The 24,393-nt window shown below is 34.2% G+C and overlaps 1 protein-coding gene across 1 annotated transcript in view; it reads left to right on the top strand.

Annotated features, from left to right (window-relative positions):
* The window catches only part of ARID4A (AT-rich interaction domain 4A), a 56,565-nt gene that overhangs the window by 8,943 nt on the left and 23,229 nt on the right, over positions 1–24,393 (top strand). Inside the window, exons 6-14 of the mRNA XM_054567500.1 lie at positions 2,148–2,227; positions 2,312–2,406; positions 3,666–3,798; positions 7,984–8,063; positions 8,953–9,029; positions 9,653–9,819; positions 22,404–22,476; positions 23,286–23,380; positions 23,534–23,631. Of these exons, the coding sequence (XP_054423475.1) occupies positions 2,148–2,227; positions 2,312–2,406; positions 3,666–3,798; positions 7,984–8,063; positions 8,953–9,029; positions 9,653–9,819; positions 22,404–22,476; positions 23,286–23,380; positions 23,534–23,631 (898 nt within the window). The remainder of the gene's footprint in view (positions 1–2,147; positions 2,228–2,311; positions 2,407–3,665; positions 3,799–7,983; positions 8,064–8,952; positions 9,030–9,652; positions 9,820–22,403; positions 22,477–23,285; positions 23,381–23,533; positions 23,632–24,393) is intronic.

Here is a 24,393-nt window from a genome sequence, read left to right as displayed (position 1 = left end):
AAAATTCTTGTTTGCATCACAATCCCCTTTTGAGAAGTTCTGATTCTTAACATTACTTCTACTTGTGGTAAAATATGACCAATGAAATGATTAATGATAAAAAGCTGAGGGAAAGATTTGTTGTATAGATTTGATACTATTCATTTGTCTTACATTCTCATTTTCCTTCCTCACACCTCTACTTAAGTGTGTGTGTACATGAGTATGTATGTGTATGTCCAGTGTCAGTCTTTAGTATTGTAGGCATTAAAGACAATGGGAACTTTAAAGATTTTATTCTTTAACGTACTTACAGACATTAATATTAATGCAAAGAATTGTTTTTGTTTAGTATGATAATTTTACAATTTTGAGATTTACAAAGAACAATGGTTTATTTATTAGACTTGACACCATAAGAATCGTAATTTTGACCCAGATGTTTAGAGCACTGTTCGTCAAGTATAGATTAATGATGTAATTGTTGAAGGGTGTTGTTTTATTCTGTCATGGTGCCTGTCTGTAGGTGGTGGTTAATTTCTGCATCACTGACAGCGTATAAAACAGCTGCCTTTGTGGGATCATCATGGTTCTTTGAATATGTACTTCAGGAGCTTTTAATTGTGTCTGCATTATCTCCTGCATGTAGAAGATTCTAAACTAGATGGCTTTAGTCTAAGAAAAAGAACTGACTGAGGTAGATAAATATTGAGGAACTTGAGTGCTCTTACATAATTAAGCTTCTAGCGTGAAAAATTAAGTTTATGATCTGAAGACAAAGTACTAATGAAACCACCCTTTTTAAAAGTGCAAGATTGTAATTATATAGATTAGGTAAAAGATCTAAGATATTATATCAAGGTAATGTAAAATTTTATTAACACTTATTCTGTTAGGATGGAAAAACATCTAGAATTATGAAAAAACAGGATTAAATCTTAAACATTTTTGTATATATGTGTGCTTTCCCATGTATATGTTCTTTTCATAAAATGTACAAACATTTGTTGATATGTCTGTGCATTTTAAGTATCTGAGTTAAGGAATCCATCTTATATTTTATTTCTTCATAGTGCTGGGCAGTCAGGTATCTTCTGAGAATATTTTTTAAAAATAAGCTTTGTAAAAGTTAGTTAAAATCAGAGTACATTTCTGAAAAATTAAACCTATAAAATTATAAAAAGAATAAAGCTAGTTACATGTAAACACTATTAAATTCTTTACCCTGATTTCCTTGAAACATTTGGGCATAGTTTTCAAGAAGTATGATTTTCAAAATCTATATTGTTACCTCTTTTTTTAAGATTTTACTTTATTTTTAGAGAGGGGGAAGGGAGGGAGAAAGACATGGAGAGAAACATTGATGTGTGAGAGAAACATGGATGAGTTGCCTCTTGCACGCCCCCAACTGTGGCCTGCAACCTAGGCATGTGCCCTGACCGGGAATTGAACCAGTGACCTTTCAGTGTGCAGGCTGGCACTCAATCCACTGAGCCACACCAGCCGGGCTAAAAATTAAAGTAGAAGTAAAAGCTTTTTTTTGTTGTTCTTAAAACAACAAAAAAAAAAGAAACAAAACTTCATTTATTTTTTAGAATTTTTTAAAAAGTTCATCTTTCTGATGATTTCCTCATTTTTAACCTTTATGTCTAAACTTCTTACATCCTCTTCTACCAAAAGGAAAAAGTTGAATTTTATGACTTTAGAATCTGCTATGGCAGGTTATCATACAAACAAGCAGAAGCAGTAGAATAATCCATCATAATTCAACCAGTTTCTTGAAGTTAGAGATATTCCAACAATAATTTGAGGAAAAAAAGCCTTAACACTTCTTTTTTCTTAAACCAGGTTTTTGCTCATTCTTTTAGGAGTAGAGTTAATTTAATATCTTTCTTTTAAATATATCGCTAATGGTTTAAGAAGGTGGTTCTGTGGTGTTAGGAATTGAAAAAAGTGAATGGAGACAGTTAAGCATATGGGGGTAGTCATTTGACCTTTTCTTTGGTACTTATAGAATGTACATGTGCTTTGTACATTTTAAAAGGTTTTGAAAAATAACAAGTAATGTTCTTGCAAATATTAAGCTCTAGATAAGTAGTGATAATCATATTCTGTGCACTTAATTTTATATTTGTGGACATAAATTTTATCTCTTTTGCTTATTGTAGTTTTTGATGATGGTGATGAGAGAACATTGAGACGCACCTCACTTTGCCTAAAAGGAGAGAGGCATTTTGCCGAGAGTGAGGTAGGGTGACATGGACTTTTTGGGTTGAACAAAAGCTGCTCATGTAGAGTAAAACGTGATTTAATTTATCTGTTTCTTATCCAGACACTTGACCAGCTTCCGTTAACAAATCCAGAGCATTTTGGAACTCCAGTAATTGCAAAGAAGACAAACAGAGGAAGGAGGTCCTCTCTTCCTGTGTGAGTGTTACCGTATACAGTAACATTAGAGTAATAATTATAACATTAAACAGATGACTTTTTTAGGATGGCTAAATTTGTTTGGGTAACTTTTCAACAGCATCTTGTATTCTGATGTTAGACATTTTACTGAGTCCACCTTGTTCTTAGTTTTTCCCATTGCTTTGTCCAATAATTATCAAAACACCTTTTTCAAAGAGGTTATTTTTGCTTTGAGTTACTTTGCCAAATTCATAATTGACACGACGATATCCCCATATTAAATGAGTATATATATATTTTTAATCTTTTTATTTCAAAAGTGTTTCAAACATAAACTTTTTAATACAATAAACTTTCATATACTCATCATATAGATTCTCTAATTGTTAACCTTTTTGGCATACCTGTGTCATCATTCCCTTTTTGTAGATACATGTTAATTACTTTTTATTGAGTAATACTAATTTTAATTTGCTGAACGATTTAAGAGGAAGTTGCATGCATCATGATCTTTTAACCCTAAATACTTTACCTGGGACAGAACAGGATATTTTCTTATATAACCAAACTGAAGTTACCAAGTTCAGCAAGTTTAATCATGATAGAATGCTATTATCTAATAATATATACTTCATATTTCAAATTTTACCAGTTTTCCCAATTATAGCATCCCCCGATTCCAGGATGCGGTCCAAGATCATGCATTACGTTTAGTTTATATGGTTCTTAATTCTCCTTTAACCTGGAACAGTTTCTCAGCCCTTTTTTGTCTTTTCATGACATTTACATTCTTGAAGAGTACAGGCTAGTTGTTCTGTAGACTGTTCCTTAGTATGGGTTTGTCTGATTGTTTAGTTATCCACAGAGGTTGTCTAAATAAACCGTCAGATGTATTTGAATGAGATCTTTTCATAACCTGTTAGAAATTAGAGGTACATTATCTGGCATCTGGCATACATTAAAAAGTAGTTCAGTCTTTTTAAAAATATATATGGTACAGTAAGTACTTGTGACATAATTAGGGTGGTTGGCAGGAGAGCCTAAGTCTGTGTCCTCACTGATCTGGTGAGACGGACTCAGAGTTACCATGGACAGCTCAGGACTACCTACTGTGAGGCTGGGAAATATCCAGCTCTTAAGTTACAATGAGAATTAAATGGCTACTCTTCTAGGGTATTCCAGATTAGAAATTAAACTATTTATGTTAAATTTATACCACCCTGACTGTATCAAAAATGGTTTATGTTAAGATCATGATGAAGTTATTCTAACTTTAGTAATGAAGATGAAAAAGAAGAAGAAACTAGTGAAGAGGAGGATGAAGATAAGAGACGTCTCAATGATGAATTATTAGGAAAAGTTGTAAGTGTAGTGTCTACTTCTGAGAAGACTGAATGGTATCCTGCTTTGGTAAGTAAGGTTTTTCCCAAAGTTAACCATTTAACATATTTGTTTCACATGGATTTTTAAAAAAAAATATTTTGAAAGTATTACACAAATTTAATTTGTACTTTATTGCAGAATTAGCAATCATACATAGGTTCCACATACTTCACTGTCTTCTTTTGTTATTTCCTTTCTTTAATTCTCTGTAGATGGTCATTTATTGGGATCTTTCAATTTTTCCTTTAAAATGTGTTAGTGGTCTTTTTTAGTCTGTTTTTATTACCACTTTATACCTGATCTGTAGTAACTACCTCCCAATTCCTTACACTTAATTATTGAATTCTTTCTTCACTAAATTTAAACTAATTTTCTAGAGGTAACTTTTTTAGAGATTTAATAATGGTAGTCCCATTCTTTAAAAAAAAAGAAACAAACCATCACTGACTCTGCCTAATGGATCAATTCCACTTTCTTTTTATTTTCTTTCCTTTTTTTTTTTTAAGATTTTATTTATTTATCTCTAGAAAGAAGAGAAAGGAAGGAGAAAGAGAGGGAGAGAAACATCACTGTTTGGTTACCTCTCACATGCCCCCTGCTGGGGACCTGGCCTCAACCCAGGCATGTTCCCGGACTGGGAATCAAACTGGTGATCATTTGGCTTGCAGGCCAGTGCTCAATCCACTGAGCCACACCAGCCAAGGCTGCTTTCTTAAATTAATATTTGAGGCCTTCTCTAGCTGTTGGTTTGTTTCCATTCCCAGTGTAAACTCTACTCTACTCAGGTTCTTTCTTAAGTACTCCCTCTGTAAGATACTTCACTCCTCCAAGCCTTTACCCCTGTTTTAAGTCAGTATTTACTGAGGATCAGCAGTGTGTTGAGGTTTATTCTAAGTTCCCTACCAGAGAGACAAGTATGAGACTTGTAACTCAAGCTTTCTATACACTTAAGAGAGGTTACATAGTAATTAAAAATTATATTGTTTTATTTATTTTAAATTAATGTTTCTTGTTTTAAAGATTTTTATTTATATATTTTTAGAGAGAGGGGAAAGGAGGGAGAAGAGGGAGAGAAACGTTGATGTGAGAGGGAAATTCCGATCGGTTGCCTCTTACATGCACCCCAACTGGGGACCAAACCCACAATCCAGATGTGTGCCCTGACTGGGAATCCAACCAGTGACCTTCCACCTTCCTGGAGGACAACCAACTGAGTCACACTGGTCAGGGCAATGAGTGTTTTTTTATTGGTTGTTTTTTGTTTTGTTTTGTTTTGTTTTTAGGAGAGAGAGAGACATCAATTTGTTGTTTCACTTATTTATGCATTCATTGTTTGATTCTTGTATGTGCTGTGTTCGAGGATAGAACCCACAACCTTGACTCTCAGGACAATGGGTCAACCAACTGAGCGCTTGGCCAGGGCAATTATATTGCAATTTTTAAAACTTTAGGTGTAGACCCTGAACAGGACAGGGAGTACTGGGGAAAGAAAAGGTACACCTAGGCTTTGGAAATGCAAGTCTTAGATGGGTTAGTAGAGAAAACTAACCTTTGCTTACATGGGGAGGGAATAAGAAGAATGGATGGACAAGAGATTTATTTCATGAGAAGAATCATTAATACTTGGTAATAACCTGTCTACACTTTGTCCTCTTATTTCTTTCTTCTAAAAGATCTCTTAAGATCCAGCTCAAGTCCAACGTTTTCTGGAGTCTCCCCAACCACTCTAATATAAATATACCCTTCTTCTCTGAGTTTTGGAGTTTTCTAAAGATATTATCTATGTATTTTTCGAGAGAGGGGAAGGGAAAGAGGGAGAGAGATACGTTGACCAGTTGCTTCTAGCACACACCCAATGGCGGGGCTCTGCCCACAGCCCAGGCATGTTCCCTGATCAGGAATCGAACCAGCAAGACCTCGGCTTGCAGGACAACGCCTAACCCACCGAGCCGTACCAGTCAGGGCTTCTCTGAGTTTTGATGTCAGTTATATCTCTAGTAATAATTTTGGCACAAAAATATCTCCCAAATTAGATTAGAATCTTTTGAAGAACTGAGGCTATTTTTTAAGGGTTCTTTGTACATATAAATACATTACTCAATTTCTACATAATAGATTTACAGGAAAAGTCTGAAAGTCCTTTGAATCATTCACTTGTACAGGCAGATAAATAAATGGGTGTGGATTCAGAATATTCAGGTCATAATTTGCCAAGAGATTTTTAAAAAATTATTTATTCAACAGTTTTATCATTTATCAGGTGATTTAGAAAATAAAAAATGAGTAAGACACCAATCTACATTTGATGATTTTGCAGTCTAATGTGGAGAATAATCCAAGTAACTATAATATAAAATAGTATATGTTCCATATTATGACTTCTTGTCCTGAGAAGTTACATTTATTTAAAGAAAATCCAGAAAGCCTTTATGATGCAGGTACTTTTGAACTGAGCCTTGAAGGATTTAAAATTAGTAAGCAGAGCTTCACTGGAGGACTTCTTTAGAGGCAACAAAATAAATAAAAGCAAAAAAGCAAGGCATTTGTTCATGGAGCTCTTTAATTTGGGAATCCATTTTGATGTGAGTAGGGGAATAATAGGAAATAAGATTGGGAAGATAATTTAGACATAGGGCTGAAGAGTCTTCAAAAGTTCATCTAGGTTGGCTCAATTGGTTGGAATGTTGTCACACACACCAAAAGGTTGCAGGTTCGATTCCAGGTCAGGGCATATACCTTGGTTATGGGTTTGATCCCCAGCCCAGGCTTGTGCAGGAGGCAGCCGTTCATGTTTCTCTCTCCACCCGACAACCCCCCCACTCCCCCTTCCCTTCACTCTCTAAAAAATTAACATATCTTTGGGGGAGGTTTTAAAACAAAAACATCATCTAAGGATTTTGGACATAATTTTGCATAGAATTTTGCAGAAGAGTGGCATTATTTGAGCTGGATGTTTAGGAATGTTAATGAGGAAATGGTATGTTGGATTGTTGTTAGAAAGACTAGAGGTGGCAGGAATCATATTGGAAGCCATTGGAGTGGTTCACGGGTGAGGTAATTAAGCTTTGGCTGTGCCTACTCATCCTTTAAGATTTCTTTTAAGGCTTTGCTGCCACACCCTTTCGTTCCCCAGGTTGTGTTGAATCTTCCTCTTACATGTTTTCATATTATCCTGAGCCTAGTGGTATCACTGTACTTACCCTTCACTGAGTTCTTTTTTGTATCTTTTTGTGTTACCATTTCATTACACCCTTAGCTCCTTGAGGGCAGACACAAATATATTAAGTCTAATAATTACCAGCACCTAACAAACATTTACTTTCATCTGATGTTAAGACAGCTGATATGACTGCCAAAAAATATTAATTATCTGGATATATGCTGTGTAATATGATAGCCATGAGCCCTATATGGCTATTAAAGTTTAAATGTAACAATTAAATAGAATTAAAAACTAAATCTCTTGAGTTGCACTAGCCACATTTCTAATGCTCAGCCCCGTGTCGTTCATTGCTACTGCATTGGTCAATGTACATATAGAAGGTTTTCACCATTGAACAAAGTTTTGTGGTTGGTGCTAGATTGTAGCAGAGGGGCTAGTGTTAGGGGTTAATGATGAGCAGGTACATTTCAGCTACTTATTACTAGGCTTTAATATTTTAGAAATACTAAATTCTATAAGAATAGAGAGACTAGTTATTACTAGTGTTAAGACATTTGTTATTTTTTAAAGTTAAGAAATTAAAACATTCTTTACTCAGATTTTCTCAGATTTGAATTGATTACTAAAAATTGTATGTGCCCTGATAAGAAAGGGAATTTAGGTGTTTATTTCAAAGTAGATCCTGATTCAAGTATATTTTTTAAAATTATATGCTAAATTTTCATAATTATACATTTTATTTTTGAACAGTAAATGAATTACTATTTGGCTTAGAGTAAATTCTAATATTTTTAAAGTGTGATAGTCACATTGTAATTTATATTTCATTAATTATTCATTTTATAATCTAATGACTGGATAAATAAAATACCTAAAAAACTAATATGCTAAAGAAAAAGTATAAGGTGATCTTCTATTACAAGTAATTCATTAGTAAGAGAGGGTATTGAAAATAAAGCTATTTCTTATAAAATATAATCCACTTGAGAATATAGTCATTTTTTGAGCAAGGAAAATAGGAATCAGTGTGTTCTTATTTTATATTTTAGGTAATATCTCCCAGCTGTAATGATGACATCACAGTGAAAAAAGACCAATGTTTAGTTCGATCATTTATCGATTCTAAATTGTGAGTAATGAATCACTTCATAGTGTTACATTGGGAGAAAAAAAAAATGGAATCACAGTGATAGAAACTTCCCAGCTCCAACACCTCATTTTTAAAAGTTTCATCATTTCATGAACTGAATTGTTACTTAATATATTTCAACTTTTCATAATGTAGGTTATTTTTTAATTGAAAAACTGTAAAAACAACAATATGTGAGAATAATAGTAAAAACTTTAATAAAGTACTATATTGATTCTTCTGTATATTATGTGTACTATTATATATTATGAACTAAGATTTTCTTTAATAAAATTTATATTACTAGAATAATTACATTGACTTTTTTTCTTATTAAAAGTCAGATTTCTAGAAACTTTTCTTAACCTCAGCTTTGCTTCCAAAAAAAGATGTAAAATTATTTATATTTTTATATATATATATAGTAATTCTTGGAAAAATTAAGTGCCATAATATATCTTACAATGAAAAAACATTTTAATACTACCTTCTATTACTTTTTTTTTACTAAACTGAATAGTAAACTTAAGTATTAAAGAACAAAATAGACATTGTTGTCTTGGAAAAAGACAACATGGAAAAAATATGCTGATACAAACTACCCCATACTGTGTGCAGGAGAGTTGCATAGATTGAAATATCACAAACGTGAGGCTCTTATTAATATACTTTGAGTATGTAAATCATCAGAATTCAGATAATAGCTTTGCCTCTATTACCTCTTGCTTTTTATTAGGTATTAGGATATATGTGGCCTTTTTAAAATATTTGATAGGCGAAATAATTTTGAATTTGAGGTTTAAATTTTTTTATGTGTTAAAATGGACTATTTAAGTGATGATTTTTATTTAATAATTGTTGCCTCCATTTTATCCTTCTCTATAATTAGTTATTCTATAGCAAGAAAGGATATCAAGGAAGTAGACATTCTCAGTCTACCTGAATCTGAGCTCTCTGACAAACCAGGTAAAACAAGCATTATTTCATGATGTGGCTCTAATTGGCATATAGTGACTAAAGCAAGAATGAATATTCTCTGTTTCCATTTTAACTGTTTAGAATTGATATTCACTCTATTTGATGGCTATTTTTTTAATGTCTAGAAAGAACATTTGATGTTCTTTCATGTTTTGCTATTAAGATTTCTAAAAGTACTCTTTACAGTAACAATAAGCATTGTTTTAAGTATACAATTTATTTATTTTTAAAAAATTTTATTTATTTATTTTTAGAGAGAGGAAGGGAGGGAAAAAGAGAAACATCAATGTGTGGTTGCCTCTCTTGCGTGCCCCCTACTGGGGACATGGCCCACAACCCAGGCATGTGCCCTGACTGGGAATAAAACCGGCAACCGTTTGGTTTGCAGGCTGGCACTCAATCCACTGAGCCACACCAGTCAGGGCCAGTAATAATAAACGTTAATATGACATTATAACTTATGAAATACATTCAAGTTTATTGTATCATTTTATAAGTAACAACTGAATTTAAATCCAGGTCTTCTGACTGAATGTTAGGCCTTTCTGTTAGTCTATGCTGCTGATTTATTTTAGCAAATAAAAACTGCTAAAGTACATTTTTAATCTTAGGGTTGCAGAAAGCAAGCATCTTCCTAAAAACTAGAGTTGTTCCTGATAATTGGAAAATGGATATAAGTGAAATCCTTGAGTCATCCAGCAGTGATGATGAAGATGGCCCAGCTGAAGAAAATGAAGAAGAGAAGGAAAAGGAGACTAAAAAGGAAGAAGAAGAGGTGGTAGGTGAAATTTTATGTTGGTAACATATAAAAACATTTTAATACTCTAAAGTAAAAGTTATGTTTGTATATTTTCCTCTCTGTTTAGTTTTTGTATTTATTTGTTTCTTTTTCTAGCTTGATTTAGGGGGGAGGGTTTTTTTTCTTCTACCTTAGTGACTAAATCAGAACTAATTTTTAGCTGGTAAGAGGTTACAAAGAAGAGCTTTTCAGGTTAATCAAGTACAAACTTGCATTTTGGTGTTTGTTTGTTTGTGTAGAATCTTTCCCAAACAACCAAGCAGGAAAGAAATATCATGTTTAGGTATTATTACATGTGTTAATGCATTTAAATTTTTACCATGTGGAATAACTGATATTATCCTACTTTGAAGTTGAGAGAAGTGAGGGTCATAAAGCTAAGTAACTTTCTCAAGGTGGCACAGCTTAAATGTGGAGAGCAAGGATTTGAACCCTGGTCTGGTCTCTCTAAACTCCAAAAATCTCATGTCTTTCAGACATTTCACAGTATCTCAAGGGTAATGAGGATAAAAAGAAATTACATCCAAACTCAAAGAATATATCATTTGGCAGTTTGACAAATCATAGGAAAGATTTAGCTTGTATTTTTCAAGTGCTGATGGTTTTCTTTGTAATATTAATATGTCATTTAGAGTATATTTATAATTGCAGGAAATCATTCATGGAGTTCCTAATTACTTACATGAATATTGTTGTCTGTTTATTCAGCAGTGTTTTGTCAAATGGGATAAATTGTTAGTATATGTTTGGTTGTTATGAGGGAAAGGGGCTTAGAGACAAAGAGAATGAGTTTACTGAAAAAAGAAGACCTATTTGAACATGAAAAATATTTGTTTGAAAAATGTGAAATGTGTTTGTTTTACATATATAAATATGAATTTATGAAATAAAATTAGTATTGTTGTATGTGATGAAAAACATACAGCATTTCTCACCTTTCACTTCCCCTGCAGTACTTGATTTTATGCACTCTGAAATCAGAATGGCGGTTCATACTTAGAGGCTGCCTACAGAGTTGCCATAGTAACATGCTGTTGGTTTTAAGTGAGCATGCTCGGAAAGACAGGAAGGTTTAGCAGAGGCTTGGCAGGTTGCCAATGGAGGTTTGCCAGATGCTTTGAAATGGGCTGTCTTTCTTTTCCTTTCATGTAATGTCTGATTTTTATGTGGAAGAGAATGTAAGTAGTGCTGTATAACCCTGCGGATGCTATGCCCTAAGAGGGAAAGCAAATATTTGCAAGTCAGACTGAAAAATGTTCAGACACTGTACTGATTAAGTAGAAGGGGAATCTAACCATATTGCATTTGAAAGAAAATGCAGCATATAGGTAAGATTTTTTTTTTATATTTAGTTACCTTTTTGATTGCCAAAAATGAGGTTAAATAGGAATTTTAGGTATTGCCGATGTGACTGATATGGTAGGTCTCGTAACCAAGCGTAATTGTTTTTTGTAAGAGAGACAGTAGGAGTCTATTTTTAGAATATCAGAGGATGAAGGCTATTTTTCTGAAACATAAAATAGATTTTGAAATGTAAATGATGAGACAGTTGTCAGAATTCAGGATTTAAAGTCTAAATGTCAAATGTGGTTTTTGTATTTTATATGTATTTATTTATAGGTTATATATTTTAGGATAAATAGGCCACATTTTCAGGGTGTGAACTGTTATAATCTGGTTTTGATTTTTTTAAAAAATTATCGTTAGTTCAGATCTTATATTACCAAATACTGAAAAAAATTAGTCTATTTTTGCTCATACTTTTAATTGGTGTCCATTTCAGAATGCATTTTCCCTACTCCCCACCCCCCAAAAAAACCATGAAATTTTAAACAAAGAGGGTAAAAAGAGGGTAAGATTGGAGAGGATGGCTCTAAAATAGTAAATAGTGCTCTTATTACAGCTATTAATTTCATAAAAATCGTAATGTTTTATTCAAGCTGTGAGTAAATGTTAGTAAGAAAGAATGAGGAATATAGGCAAGGTCTGTTCCCTATTGTTTGCAGGTAATAAGTAAAGAAATTTAAAAAGGTAAGGACTTTGAAAGGCTAGTATCTTCTTATAATGTATTATTTAAATTATGAACCTGTTAAAATTAAGTGAACCAGAATGCTTTTCATATACTAAAAAATAAAAGCAAAATTAGAAAATGTAGGCACTGATTTATATGACTGTTACTTTAAATTATTTTTCAAATGGTCAGTTTCATAACATATACTTTATTGAATTCCTTAACAGAAAAAAATTATTCTTTTTCTCTGGCTATACAGTTAGATTTTCTTGAGTGAGATTTTGGTTGCTTTAGGGAAAACATTAGCTGCATTTTTTTGCTCTTGCATTTAAGATTTAGTTGCTGAATCATTCTAACTCATCTTAAACAGTAATTTTTAAAAATTTAATATATTGATAAATTGAAAAGCTGGTGAATCTATATTTAACAAAGGGGGGAAATATCAGTATGATATAAAATAAATTAAAATCTGATAAGCCAGGGCCTACCTGGCTTAGTCATGACAGGCCTTTACCACCTAAGAGAAGCTAAGCTGTTGTATTACATTACAGATCATATTCTCTCCAAAATGTAATTATGCTGTGCTTTTTGTGAAGATTTTATATTTCTTTACAATGATCAAAAAGATCTTTTATGGCATTCTGTAAACCACTGTTACAATACGTTAGCCTCTCATTTGGTGTTTGTAAATTTTATGCAGTAGAATCATACAAGTGTTAGATACTTTTGCAGTGTTAATGGGGAGTGGACGTTGTTTTAATGTTTGGTGCTTTGAGTATCGTAATATAACCTTGATAAGAAGATTTGAGATTCCATGGCTTTACCAGGAAGAAGGATCTTTTTACTTAAAATTATTTGAATTCCTAAGCATTGGTAGCTCAGGATTCAAGTATAAGAACTCTATTTCTTACTGTTTACTGGGTGGGAAAAGGCTTGACAGTCTGACAGAAAGTAGACCCTGTCTATTCCTGATGGTTATAAATTTTAACACACTGGTAAATGGAGAATATTTTTGCGAGTACTACGTAAGTGTCTTTTGTTAAGAACACTTCATATTAGAAAAGATATTACTGAATTTCTTTTCGAGTTTTGAAATTGGTTGAAAGTCTATGTAAACATAAGTAATGATGTCAATTATTCATTTACTCCTGACATATATTCACTCTGGATGAACATGGGAAAGTTTTCTAGGTTAAAATAAACAGGCGATTGTTCAGAATACTAAATATTGGGGGAATTTGACCAGTCTTAGTTTTTTTATCCTTTCGATTTGTAGGAGGTAGACTTATGTGTTGGGCCCTTTCAAAAATCTCTTCTGACTTTATATTTAGTAATGAAAATTAGAATTTTGTGAATTTATATAAGAAATAGTCATTTTTTTGTTTAGAAATATTGATACCCATTTCTCCAGTCTTTGAATTTTCCAGGAATGTGTTACACTTAATGCCTAGAATTATATTCTGCTGTTAGAAAATCCTAAGTGCTTGAGTTTTTTTAATTCATGGAAACCTGAAAGTACTCCAGTGTTCTCGGTTTATTCTTGGAGACTTGGTAATTTTTAAAGTAAGATTGTTTATTTAATCCTCACAACAGGAATTTATGACCGAGAAAACTGAGGCTTAGAGAGATTACAGAAGGATTCACAGACTTTTGAGAAAATTTTCTTTCTTCCTCTAGATTTAATGTCAATGAAAGTAGAGGTTGTCAGGTTTCTTTAGTTTTGGTTTTCTCCTTTTCCCACCAATATAAATATCCACCAGCTAGCAACACAAAGTGTGGCTGAGGGTAAACCTTCATTAAATGGTTTCTGAATAAATGAATGAATGTGGACTATGCAATCAATTATCCTAACAAATTTCTATTTGAAACAAAGTTTCAAGGTTTTAAGGTTTCAGAAAGTTAAATTTGGAAGGAACTATGGGATAAGTATTTCATAATATATTTCTTTTATCAGGCAATGCACTCTGTAGGCAGTCTGATTTCCTGATGATATAATGTTATGAATTATAAATTAATTCCTTTTGACTTAAGCTAATTTGGGACAGTTTTCTGTCACTTGCAATAAGAGCTCTTAACTAATAATATTCCTCTGTATCTTGCCCCCACTTATTTCAGATGTCTTTTGACTAGTCTTTTTTCCTCCTGTCTATCTTCACCTCTAATCCGTTGTCCATAGACACCTAAAACATAAGTGGCGTGTGCTGAAAATCCTTTAGTGGCTCTTAGCACCTATAGGATGAAGTTGGGGTCTTTATCTTAGCCCTTTATAAGTCTGGACTTTCATGATTTGATGCATGCCCACTTTTTTATTCTCTTCTCCACTATTCTCCAACAATGTGGAACTTCTTAATAGCTTTCTCTCACTGCCTCTTAGATAGTGCTCAGAAGTTGCTTATTGTCAGGTATATTACAGTGAGCATCACCTTTGTGCTGCCCATTTCCTTTATTCACATTAAATATAATGGGAAAACAAAATGAACATTTAAAAGCTCAAAAAATAATGAGCATGTAAATGCTCAGAAAATAACAATAAGATTTAAAGGGTCCAGTGGACTTCTCTGTCCAAATACAGAGAGCTCTGCCTGAATTACAGTCATTAATGACTTAGACTAAGTCATTAACCTTAGTAAGTTGTTCTGGTATTCATTTCACAGTTGTAAAAGATCAGTGAGGCTACTTAATATGTCTCATTTAAAATTGTATACTAAAAACATGAGCAGCTACTGGTATTGCTGCTTCATTTACATTAGTCCCCTAGCCCGCAGATGCCTTCAGAGCTGCTGATATACATCTTGCAATGCTTAGCTCCCCAGAGTGTTGTTCTAATACCCTCACCTCCCCAACAGAGGGATCAGCCCACTTTAGAGGACTCCAGGCTCAGCCTCTCTTTTTCTAAAGTAGTGGTGGATGAGAGATCAAGGGATTAAAAGAACTGAAGAGTTGAGAGAATATGTGATGGAGTTCCATGAGTGGGGTGAGAAGGGAAGCCAATAGAGAGGACCTGAGGAGGTGTTGTATGTAGATAGTAACATGAAGGGTTAAAAAAAAAAACTACTGTTATCCAGAATACATTAATTCATGAAAAAAAATTTTGGAATTGAAAAATAAGCATGGTGTGCTGGAATACCAAAAAAGAGGAAGGTGTTGTATAATCATTAATAACTTACTAAGGATGCCTTTCGAAGTTTGTGAGAGCTGAGGTCCCCATCAACAAAAGATGTGTGCCTTCACATGCAATACGCATACAAGGAAACCACAGAGATCAAGTATATTTACAACCTTCCCTACTTTCAAAATGTCAGTCTTCATGGTTCTAATCTGTTATATGATAAGGAACTATCCTAACCCACACATTAGAACTGTGTATACATGATATGGGTCTGAGGTGCTTTCTGTAAATTGTATCACCTTTTACTGACCTAAGAGGACTGTCTGGAAAAAGCCCAGCCGTTGTTAATATAACGAGAATGGCTTGCATGATACTGATGTAACCTGGCAGCCAAGGAGAGTGGACTGGAATGCACATGTGTGAACAATGAGGACTTCACTGTACTAGTCAGTGGGGCAGTAGATGCTGTTGAGTGAGCATGGATACTGTGTGGCCATCACATTCAAAATAAGCGAATAGAGCACCATTAAGCTTGAACATTTCTCCATGGAAACTGTTTGAATGATTCAAAAGGCCGCAGCTATGGGCAACTGGTGATTGACAGCTTCTTCATAACAACATGCCCTCTCATACATCATATCTCATGCAGAGTTTTTTGGCAAAACATCAATCACCCAGGCAACTCAGTACCCCTAAAGCCCAGATTTGGTGCCCTGCGACTTCTGGCTTTTCCCCATACTCAAATACCTTTGAAAGGGAAGAGACCTCAGACTGCAGATGAGATTCAGGAAAATACGACACAGCAGTTCATGGTGATTGGGAGAACTGTGTGAGGTCCCAAGGTGCCTACTTTGAAAGGGCCTGAGGTGTCATTGTCCTATGTACAATGTTTCTTGTATCTTGTATCTTCTTCTATAAATGTCTCTATTTTTCATATTATATGGCTGGATACCTTCTGGACAGACCTCGTATATTTCAACAGTTTGGACACCTTCCATTCACCTTCCTTGTTTGTGTTCTAGAAAGTAGAGTTGCTAGCCAAATAAGGTAAAAGCTCAGCCAAAATAAGGCATTATCTTATTAAAAAGTAAGTAACAAAATGCATTCATCTCATCCCAATACAATGCTGAAAGTCCATTCTTCACTAGATTATATGCCTTTTCTGGCTAAATAATCATTGATTTTTGTCATTAATGTATTTGGGAAAGGAATAAGGTGAATGCTAGCAAGTGATTATGCCACAACCACGAACATCCTCATTCTTATATTTTCTCTCTATTCTGTGACTCCTACTGCATTTATATTGTCATGAACATTAGCCCTGAAACTTAGTTAATGTGAAACAATTGAAGTAAAGCTCTTCAGTTTGTTTTCATAGACATCATTTTCATTCACGTAATAATAGAGCGTCTAACCTAAATGCCAGCCGGTGATAAAATTGTGAGAAAAATGGCATCATAGAACTTAACGAGCATTTCCAGTATGTTGGAACTTGACTACAAACATGAATAACATAACTTAGACTTAAACTGAAAAAAAATCAGCATTAACTTCTCTCTCTCTCCTCCCCTCCCCCCCCCGCCCCCCTCCCAGGGGAAGGATCATCAGCCCATTGTCAGGTGGCAAGACTAGTTCAGGCATTGATCCTCCTCCTCGCAGACTACTATAATAGCATCCTTTTCCCTTCCAGTCCATCAAACTCATTCTTGGCAGAGAACTTTTAAAAACAAATCTGACCTAATTTCTCTTTAGCTTTCTCAGACCTCATAGCCACCCAGAGTATCCAGTTCTGATTCTCTAGCATATCATCATAAAGACTTTGCTAATCACAGTCTACCTTTGCCAGCCTCATGTTTATGTTGTTTGCTTCTCGTGCCTGGGCTGTCTCCTCTTCACGTTTGGAGGCTTTCTCTAATACTACCACCATCAGCCTATCCCCAGCAGAACTATTCATCCCCTCCTGTATTATTTCATCTATTTTACAATACTTATATTGTGTTTAATTGATTTGTTTTATATTTCAACGCCCCCTGTCATACTCAGAAGGGCAAACGTAGAAGATACCATGTTTTCTCATTTAATCACAGTACTTTTGCATAGTCCCTGACTCATGGTAACAGTCAGTAGATGTTCAACCTGAATTTGAAGATAGATATTTTTGCCATATATAATACGCATCTTTTTGCCCAAATTTTTAAGGGAAAAATAAGGATGTGCATTATACATGGGTAGTACTAATTCCATATCTATATAAATATTTTTTATTTTATTTCTGCTTATGCATTAAAAGTGTAACTAGAAAGCAGTAACAATATCCGTGTGTTCAAAAGTAAATGCTAAAATTCCTTTATAATAGAAAAAACAAGTATCTAAATATAAATGAATTAAAAATTGAATTAAAAAATTGAAACAAAATTTTTTTTTCCTGAAAGTTTGGGCCAAAAATGTGGGTATGCGTTATACATGAGAGTGTATCATACACAGCAAATTACGGTAGTTTCCTAAATTAGAAAATTCATAATCTAATAATAAATACAGATATATTCACAACTGTCTGTAATACTCAGTAGTGTATACTGATGCTAACTAAAATTAGAAATTTCTTGAAATAATCATGCCTCTTCTACACCCTTAACCTCCTTCCCTGCCATTTTACTGGGAGCATGATTACCCTTTATGTGCTGAACTAAATGAAGGGAAGAAGGCTCATAAGCAGTCGAGTACACTCTCTGCCTCCCATTATTACAATCCTCTCCCTCTCTAAAACCCTTGAAGGATGTAGCACCCCCAACTATCAAAGAGGAGAGAGATGCTATAGGTGTGGAGATACCATGAACAGACAAAGTACACTGATAATAAATGTGAGCCTCCAAACAAAAGCCATGAATGCCCATTCTAGTTGGAGATCTTTCCTAGCATATGCAGTCTACTCCAAGGTGACTGACAGCACATCTAATTTCAAAAACAAATTGGGAAGATTGTTAATGGAAAGAGATTAAGCAGCTTTAATTTTTTCGGAGACCATCAGGTAAATTTAAAACTTTGTTTATAGCTTCATCTCCTGTGTGTGTGGAAAGTAAATTTTATATCAAGCAGGCATTTGTTTATAAGTAAAATTCTTTATTCATTTATATCTTTTTTTTTACACCTGCTAGTTGCTCGTAAACTTAAAATTTTCTGGCCATCGTTTCTCATGGAACTGGATATACTCTTGAACATCCACTGACTTTTAAATCATATGTATTTAAATCACCAATTTTTACCTATAAAACTATACTCTTAATCACTAAGAATTTATCAGATGGTTGATGCACCCTTACTAAATACTAAATTTGCAATATATGGCTTCATTTTGTTTACCTGTTTTGGAAGAAACTTTGATTTTAAATCAGTGCCCTTTTTTTAAGTATATTTTATTGGTTTTGCTATTATAGTTGTCCCAGTTTTTCCTCCCCTTTATCCCCTCTGCACTCTGTCCCCACCAGAACTCCCCTCTCACCCCACGTAGTTCATATCCATGGGTTGTACATATAAGTTCTTTGGCTTCTCCCTTTCCTGTGCTAACCTCTCCCTGTCTATTCCGTATCTCCCAATTATGCTGCTTCTTCCCTGTACCTTTTCCCCCTTCCTCCCCCTGCCCCTCGCCACTGATAACCCTCCATGTGATCTCCATTTCTGATTCTGTTCCTGTTCTAGTTGTTTGCTTAGTTTGTTTTTGTTTTTTAGTTTCAGTTGTTGATAGTTGTGAGTTTGTTGTCGTTCTACTGTTCATAGTTTTGATCATCTTCTTTTTCTCAGGTAAGTCCCTTTAACATTTCATATAATAAGGGCTTGGTGATGATGAACTCCTTTAACTTGACCTTATCTGGGAAGCACTTTTTCTGCCTTTCCATTCTAAATTGTAGCTTTGCTGGATAGAGTAATTTTGCACATAGGTTCTTGCCTTTCATGACTTTGAATACTTCTTTCCAGCCCCTTCTTGCATGTAAGGTTTCTTTTGAAAGATCAGCTGATAGTCTTATGGGAATTCCTTTGTAGGTAACTGTCTCCTTCTCTCTTGCCACTTTTAAGATTCTCTCCTTATCTTTAATTTTGGGTAATTTACTTATGATTTGTCTTAGCGTGTTCCTGAGTGCAATTTCTTTGGGAATCTTTGAGCTTCCTAGACATCCTGGAAATGTATTTCCTTTGCAAGATTGGGGAAGTTTTCCTTCATTGTTTGTTCAAATAAGTTTTCAATTTCTTGCTCTTCCTCTTTTCCTTCTGGCACCCCTGTGATTCAGATGTTGGAATGTTCAAAGTTGTCCCAGAGGTTCCTCAGCCTCTCCTCATTTTTTTTGAATTCTTGTGTCTTCATTCTTTTGTGGTTGAATATTCATTTCTTCCTTCTGCTTCAAATTGTTAATTTGAGTCCGTTTCCTTCCCTTCACTGTTGGTTCCCTGTATATTTTCCTGTATTTCACTTAGTATAGCCTTCACTGCTTCCTCTATTTTGTGTCCATACGCAGTCATTTCTGTGAGCATCCTGATAACCAGTGTTTTGAGCTCTGTATCTAATAGGTTAGTTTTCTCCGTGTAGCTTAGTTCTTTTTCTGGAGGTTTTTTGGTGTGGTTTTTTTTTTTGTTTGTTTGTTTAGTTTTTTAAAGATTTTATTTATTTCTTTTTTGACAGAGGGTTAGGGAGGGAGAAAGAGAGGGAGAGAAACATCAATGTGTGGTTGCCTCTCATGCACCCCCTACTAGCCCTTCTGACCTGGCCTGCAACCCAAGCATGTGCCCTGACTGGAAATCGAACCACAACCCTTTGGTTTGCAGGATGGCACTCAATCCACTGAGCTACACCAGCCAGTTTTTTTCTGGAGTTTTGATCTGTCCTTTTATTTGGGCCATATTTCTTTGCCTCTGTGCACCTGATAACATTGTAAGGGATGGAGCCTTAGGTATTCACCAGGGCAGGACAACAACCCACTTTGCTGCATTGTGGCACTATATGTGGGGGAGTGGTCAGACAGGGATCAATGCTGCTTGCTTGGCTCTGGCCAGGCTTTTAGTCTCTTCACTCGCTTCCCACAAGTGGATTGTGCCCTTTCAGGTGCTGATTCACAGGTGGGTGGGCGTGTGTACATTCTAGGATCCTGCAGGCCCCTCCAACAGAGTCCCTGTGAGGTTGGGAGTTTCTCCTGCTGCCGCAACCCCCACAGTTTTTTATAGCCAGAGGTTTCGAGGCATTGGTTTCCTGCACTGGAACCCTGGGTTGCATGGTCTGTCTCGCTCCCTAGTTGTTCCTCCCGGCTAGTCTGCATGCGAATGTGGGACTAACCAGTCCTCCAGCGGCCTACCTTGCCCTGTGTCCTCTCTGCCCTGGTTGCTTGTCTCTGTACCTCCAGCCACCCTGGATAAATGTTTCTTCTTTAACTCCTTGGTTGTTGGACTTCTATACAGTTTGATTTTCTGGCAGCTCTGGTTGTTTTTTTGTTTTTAAATTTGTTGTCCTTCTTTTGGTTATATGAGGAAGCAAAGCATTTCTGCCTACACCTCCATCTTTGCCAGAAGTGACTCCTTTTTAAAAAACTGCTTTTATGTATACTGGATAAGATGCTCTTACTTGAATTCTGTATGATGATAAATACTGGAAATGAATTGTTAGCCTGAGGGGAGAATACTGTGATTAAGAGGGCCAAGCAAAGCATAAAGTGACTCTGGCATAAGGTGCTTTTGCTTTTCTCCACCATACTGAAAGTCCTTAAAATTAACATCTGCAATTGGCTACTGGATTACTTTTTTTCTTAAGTTAACTCATTGGCTGATGTAATTTTTTTCTTTTTCAGTTACAGTTAATATTCAATATTATATTAGTTTCAAGTGTATAGCATAGTGTTAGACAAAGTATTCCTTCTGATAGGCAATTATTTTAACAACCTTGCAAAAACAAGATGTTTTAATTTACATGGAGAAAAGACTGCCATCTTCTTTTGTATAAATCTTTATTTTTTAATTTATTTTTCAATTACAGTTGACATACAAAATTATATTAAAAACTGCCATCTGTCAATTTGAGCACTTAGTAATGACTCATACTAACTTTGTAAGTTGCTAATTTTTGAGGCTTAGTAGAACTTTGACTTAAGTTTCTTTGTATTTGGTAAAACTGAAACTACTTCAATGTTATAAATCATTCTGAATGAATTTTAAATAAGAATTTCTCCAAATATTAGTTTATAAGTAGTGTATCAGAAAAAGGACTATCTTATTAAAACCCATAAGTAATTGTTTGACTAGAGCCAAAACCTTAGCTGTATAAGGAGAAATCATTAAGTTTATATAATTACTAAAAGTAACACTTAGGTAGGTATAGGAAGTTGTCTTTACAGGAATGTGTCCATTAGTTGCCCTACTCCACCCCCAGCTAAATTAGCAGTTATTTATCTAGTTTTCTTCCCCAAGAAAATGTTTATTGTCTTATTTTCGGGGAGTGCAGAATCAACTTTTGAGGCGCGACAAATGAGAAAATGGGGGGTGTTAGGGTCTGGGACAAAATAGAATTTATATGATGATTCATTTAAAGGCATTTAAATTTTTTAAAAAATACTGTGCATGCAAGATAAAAAATACTTGCCATGTGACTTTGCAACCTTTGCTTAATGTTCTACAATAACAGATTTTTAATGTGTGTGGATTATTTTTATAATAAATACATTGTACCATATTTTGCTGCGTATAATGTAAACCCATGTTTTTGGGCCAGACTTTTCAGGAAAAAATCTTTCGCTTTAATTTTTTAATTCAAGTTTTTATTTATATTTAGAAACAAAACTGATATCATATTCCAGGGTATTATTTTTGCGTACGGATATGGTTATTGCTTTCTAGGGTTGCACTTTTAGCACATACGCATAAATAAAAGCAATTAAAAACATTTATATAGGTAACAGAATTAGTATCACACATGTATACTGAGCATCTTTATTTTTCCCTCAAAAATTTGGGCAAAAAAGTGTGTATTATACGTGACAAAATACAGTAAGTTTTGTTCTCATTATCAATATATTTATACAAGCCAATTGGTATTTTAATGGATTAAAAAAATACCAAGTGAGATTAAAACATTCTCATCCAACCCCTGAGTGTTTATCTAGTTTTCTTCCCCAAGAAAATGTTTATGGGCCTTTTCTCAAGGCTAATCTTAGTTCTTATGGTGATACTCAAGGGTCGGGTTAGAGTGGTAAGTGGGATGAAGGGTAGAGATTGCCTATTTTGACAGCTGCATCAAATCAGCTCCATCAAAATATGACTTAAAATCTGGTATTAGAGGATTTTGAGGAAATTCATATTTTCCAGCTTCATTAACATTTTATCCTCTTACATTGAGTTCATAAAACAAAAAAAGACAATGTATCTCATCCTGTTCATTGTTCTACATATTTATTTATTTTACCTCTACAGCCTGAGGAAGAACTTGATCCTGAAGAGAGGGACAACTTCCTCCAACAGCTCTATAAGTTTATGGAAGACAGAGGTACTTCATGCACTTGGAATAAAAACAACTATTAATACCTATTTTTAGTAGAAATATATAGGAAAGTAGTTTTGGTATAATTAAATTTAGTCCCCTTGGGACTTGTAAAATCAAAACATACTATAATATTTCAGTAATAAAAAGTAAATAGTCATAGTATTGATCTACATACCCATTAGTTAACTAATGCTGTCTTTGTGGCAAGTAAACGAGCCTGATCCTTGGTCTCAACAAATTAAACATAATAGATCAGTTCTTATCTAAATAGAATAGGATTTCTATTTAGAAGTTAGAAGAAATAAAATCTTTAGAGTTAGAAGAAGTGGAATCTTTAAAATCATCATAATGTTTGACAGTACATTAGTCCTGGGAAACCCTTAGGTAGAGTTTCCCAGGCACTCTCTGGCCTTCAGAAATCATCCTTGAGATTACTGTTAACAGTTTTAACGTTTCTGTTAAAGCAGAGAAAATGGAACCATGGCCTAAATAATGTACACTCTTCATTCTTGCCCAGGCTTCTTCAACCAACATTGTTGGATGTATCATGTAGTCCTAAGGTTTAATTTAATTTTATCCAATTCAGTAACAGGCGATTTTATTAGCTGTGGAAATCTAAGGACAACCATAATGCAGTATAAAGAATATAGAGAATATTTTATGTTGTCTTACATAGTTTAAGAATTTTAGGTTCTTTAAATATATGCCACTGATTAGTAAACTTTAGGAAAATAGAAATTGATAGCTTTTTTTAACTTAGTATTTTCCATTTGAATAAACATGTTGTTTCTATCTTTTGATATTAAATATAGGTACTCCAATCAACAAACCACCTGTTTTGGGCTATAAAGATCTCAATCTCTTCAAACTCTTTAGACTGGTTTATCATCAAGGTGGATGTGACAATGTAAGTAAGGAAGCGATGAAAAGCTAAACTGTCTAATCTTTCACTGTTGTATGTACTTTAGGTAGTAAACACATTTTCTTAGTGAACATAGAATATTAGTGTAAAGATTGTTTCCCTTTGCAAATGTTAATAAATAAAAACTTAATTTTCCAGATTGATAGTGGTGCTGTATGGAAGCAAATTTATATGGACCTTGGCATTCCTATTTTGAATTCAGCTGCTTCCTACAATGTAAAAACTGCTTATAGAAAGTAAGTAGTATATTTTATTTGTTAAAGAATAGAGATCAACAGGGAATATTTTTCATTTATTTTGTTAACAAATAAGAACATATCAAAGAACGTTAAAATTACAGAGTGTATAGAAAGATTTAGGTTAATACCTACTTGTGATTGAAAGTTATGTCAGTGCCCCAAATCTGCCATGCTCCATTTTTCATGTTACCCTAATTTCCTTTCAAAATCAGGGATTTATAGCAGGCAGCATTTATAGTATGAAATGACAATACATGTTATGGAGTTGTATCTTTTGTATGAACAACCTTTACATCAAAACTATGATAGCTAAGATCAGTTATCACAGGCTCAGAATTTTTTTTTTTTTTTTAATTCTCACCCGAGGACAGGCTTATTTATTTTAGGGGGAGATGAAGGGAAGAATATAGAGAAGGAGAGAAACATCCATGTGAGAGAGAAACATTGATTGGTTGCCTCTCTTAAGTATCCCAGCTGGGGACTGAACCCACAATGTAGGCATGTGCCCTAACTGGAATTGAACTTGCAGGCTTTAGATTTACAGGATGATGCTCCAACCAGCTGAGCCACATCAGTCAGTGCACAAGCTCAGATTCTTTAGGAAGAAATTTTATTTCATGATCAAAATTTATGTTTATAATTCTATATAAAACACCAAGAAATTAGTAACATAGAAAAAGTACTTTAAAAAAAGAAAGGCTTGAGTTTTACTTTTTAAAAATGTGTCTGTTTAATAATACAGTATTCAAGTTAAATGTA

The sequence above is a fragment of the Pteronotus mesoamericanus genome, unplaced genomic scaffold, assembly GCF_021234165.1.
Source record: "Pteronotus mesoamericanus isolate MK-2021 breed Mesoamerican mustached bat unplaced genomic scaffold, CSHL_Meso_final contig_182, whole genome shotgun sequence".
Taxonomy (NCBI): Eukaryota; Metazoa; Chordata; class Mammalia; order Chiroptera; family Mormoopidae; genus Pteronotus; species Pteronotus mesoamericanus.
The sequence above is the reverse complement of the archived record's forward strand: the minus strand, read 5'-3'. Positions and strand labels throughout refer to the sequence as shown.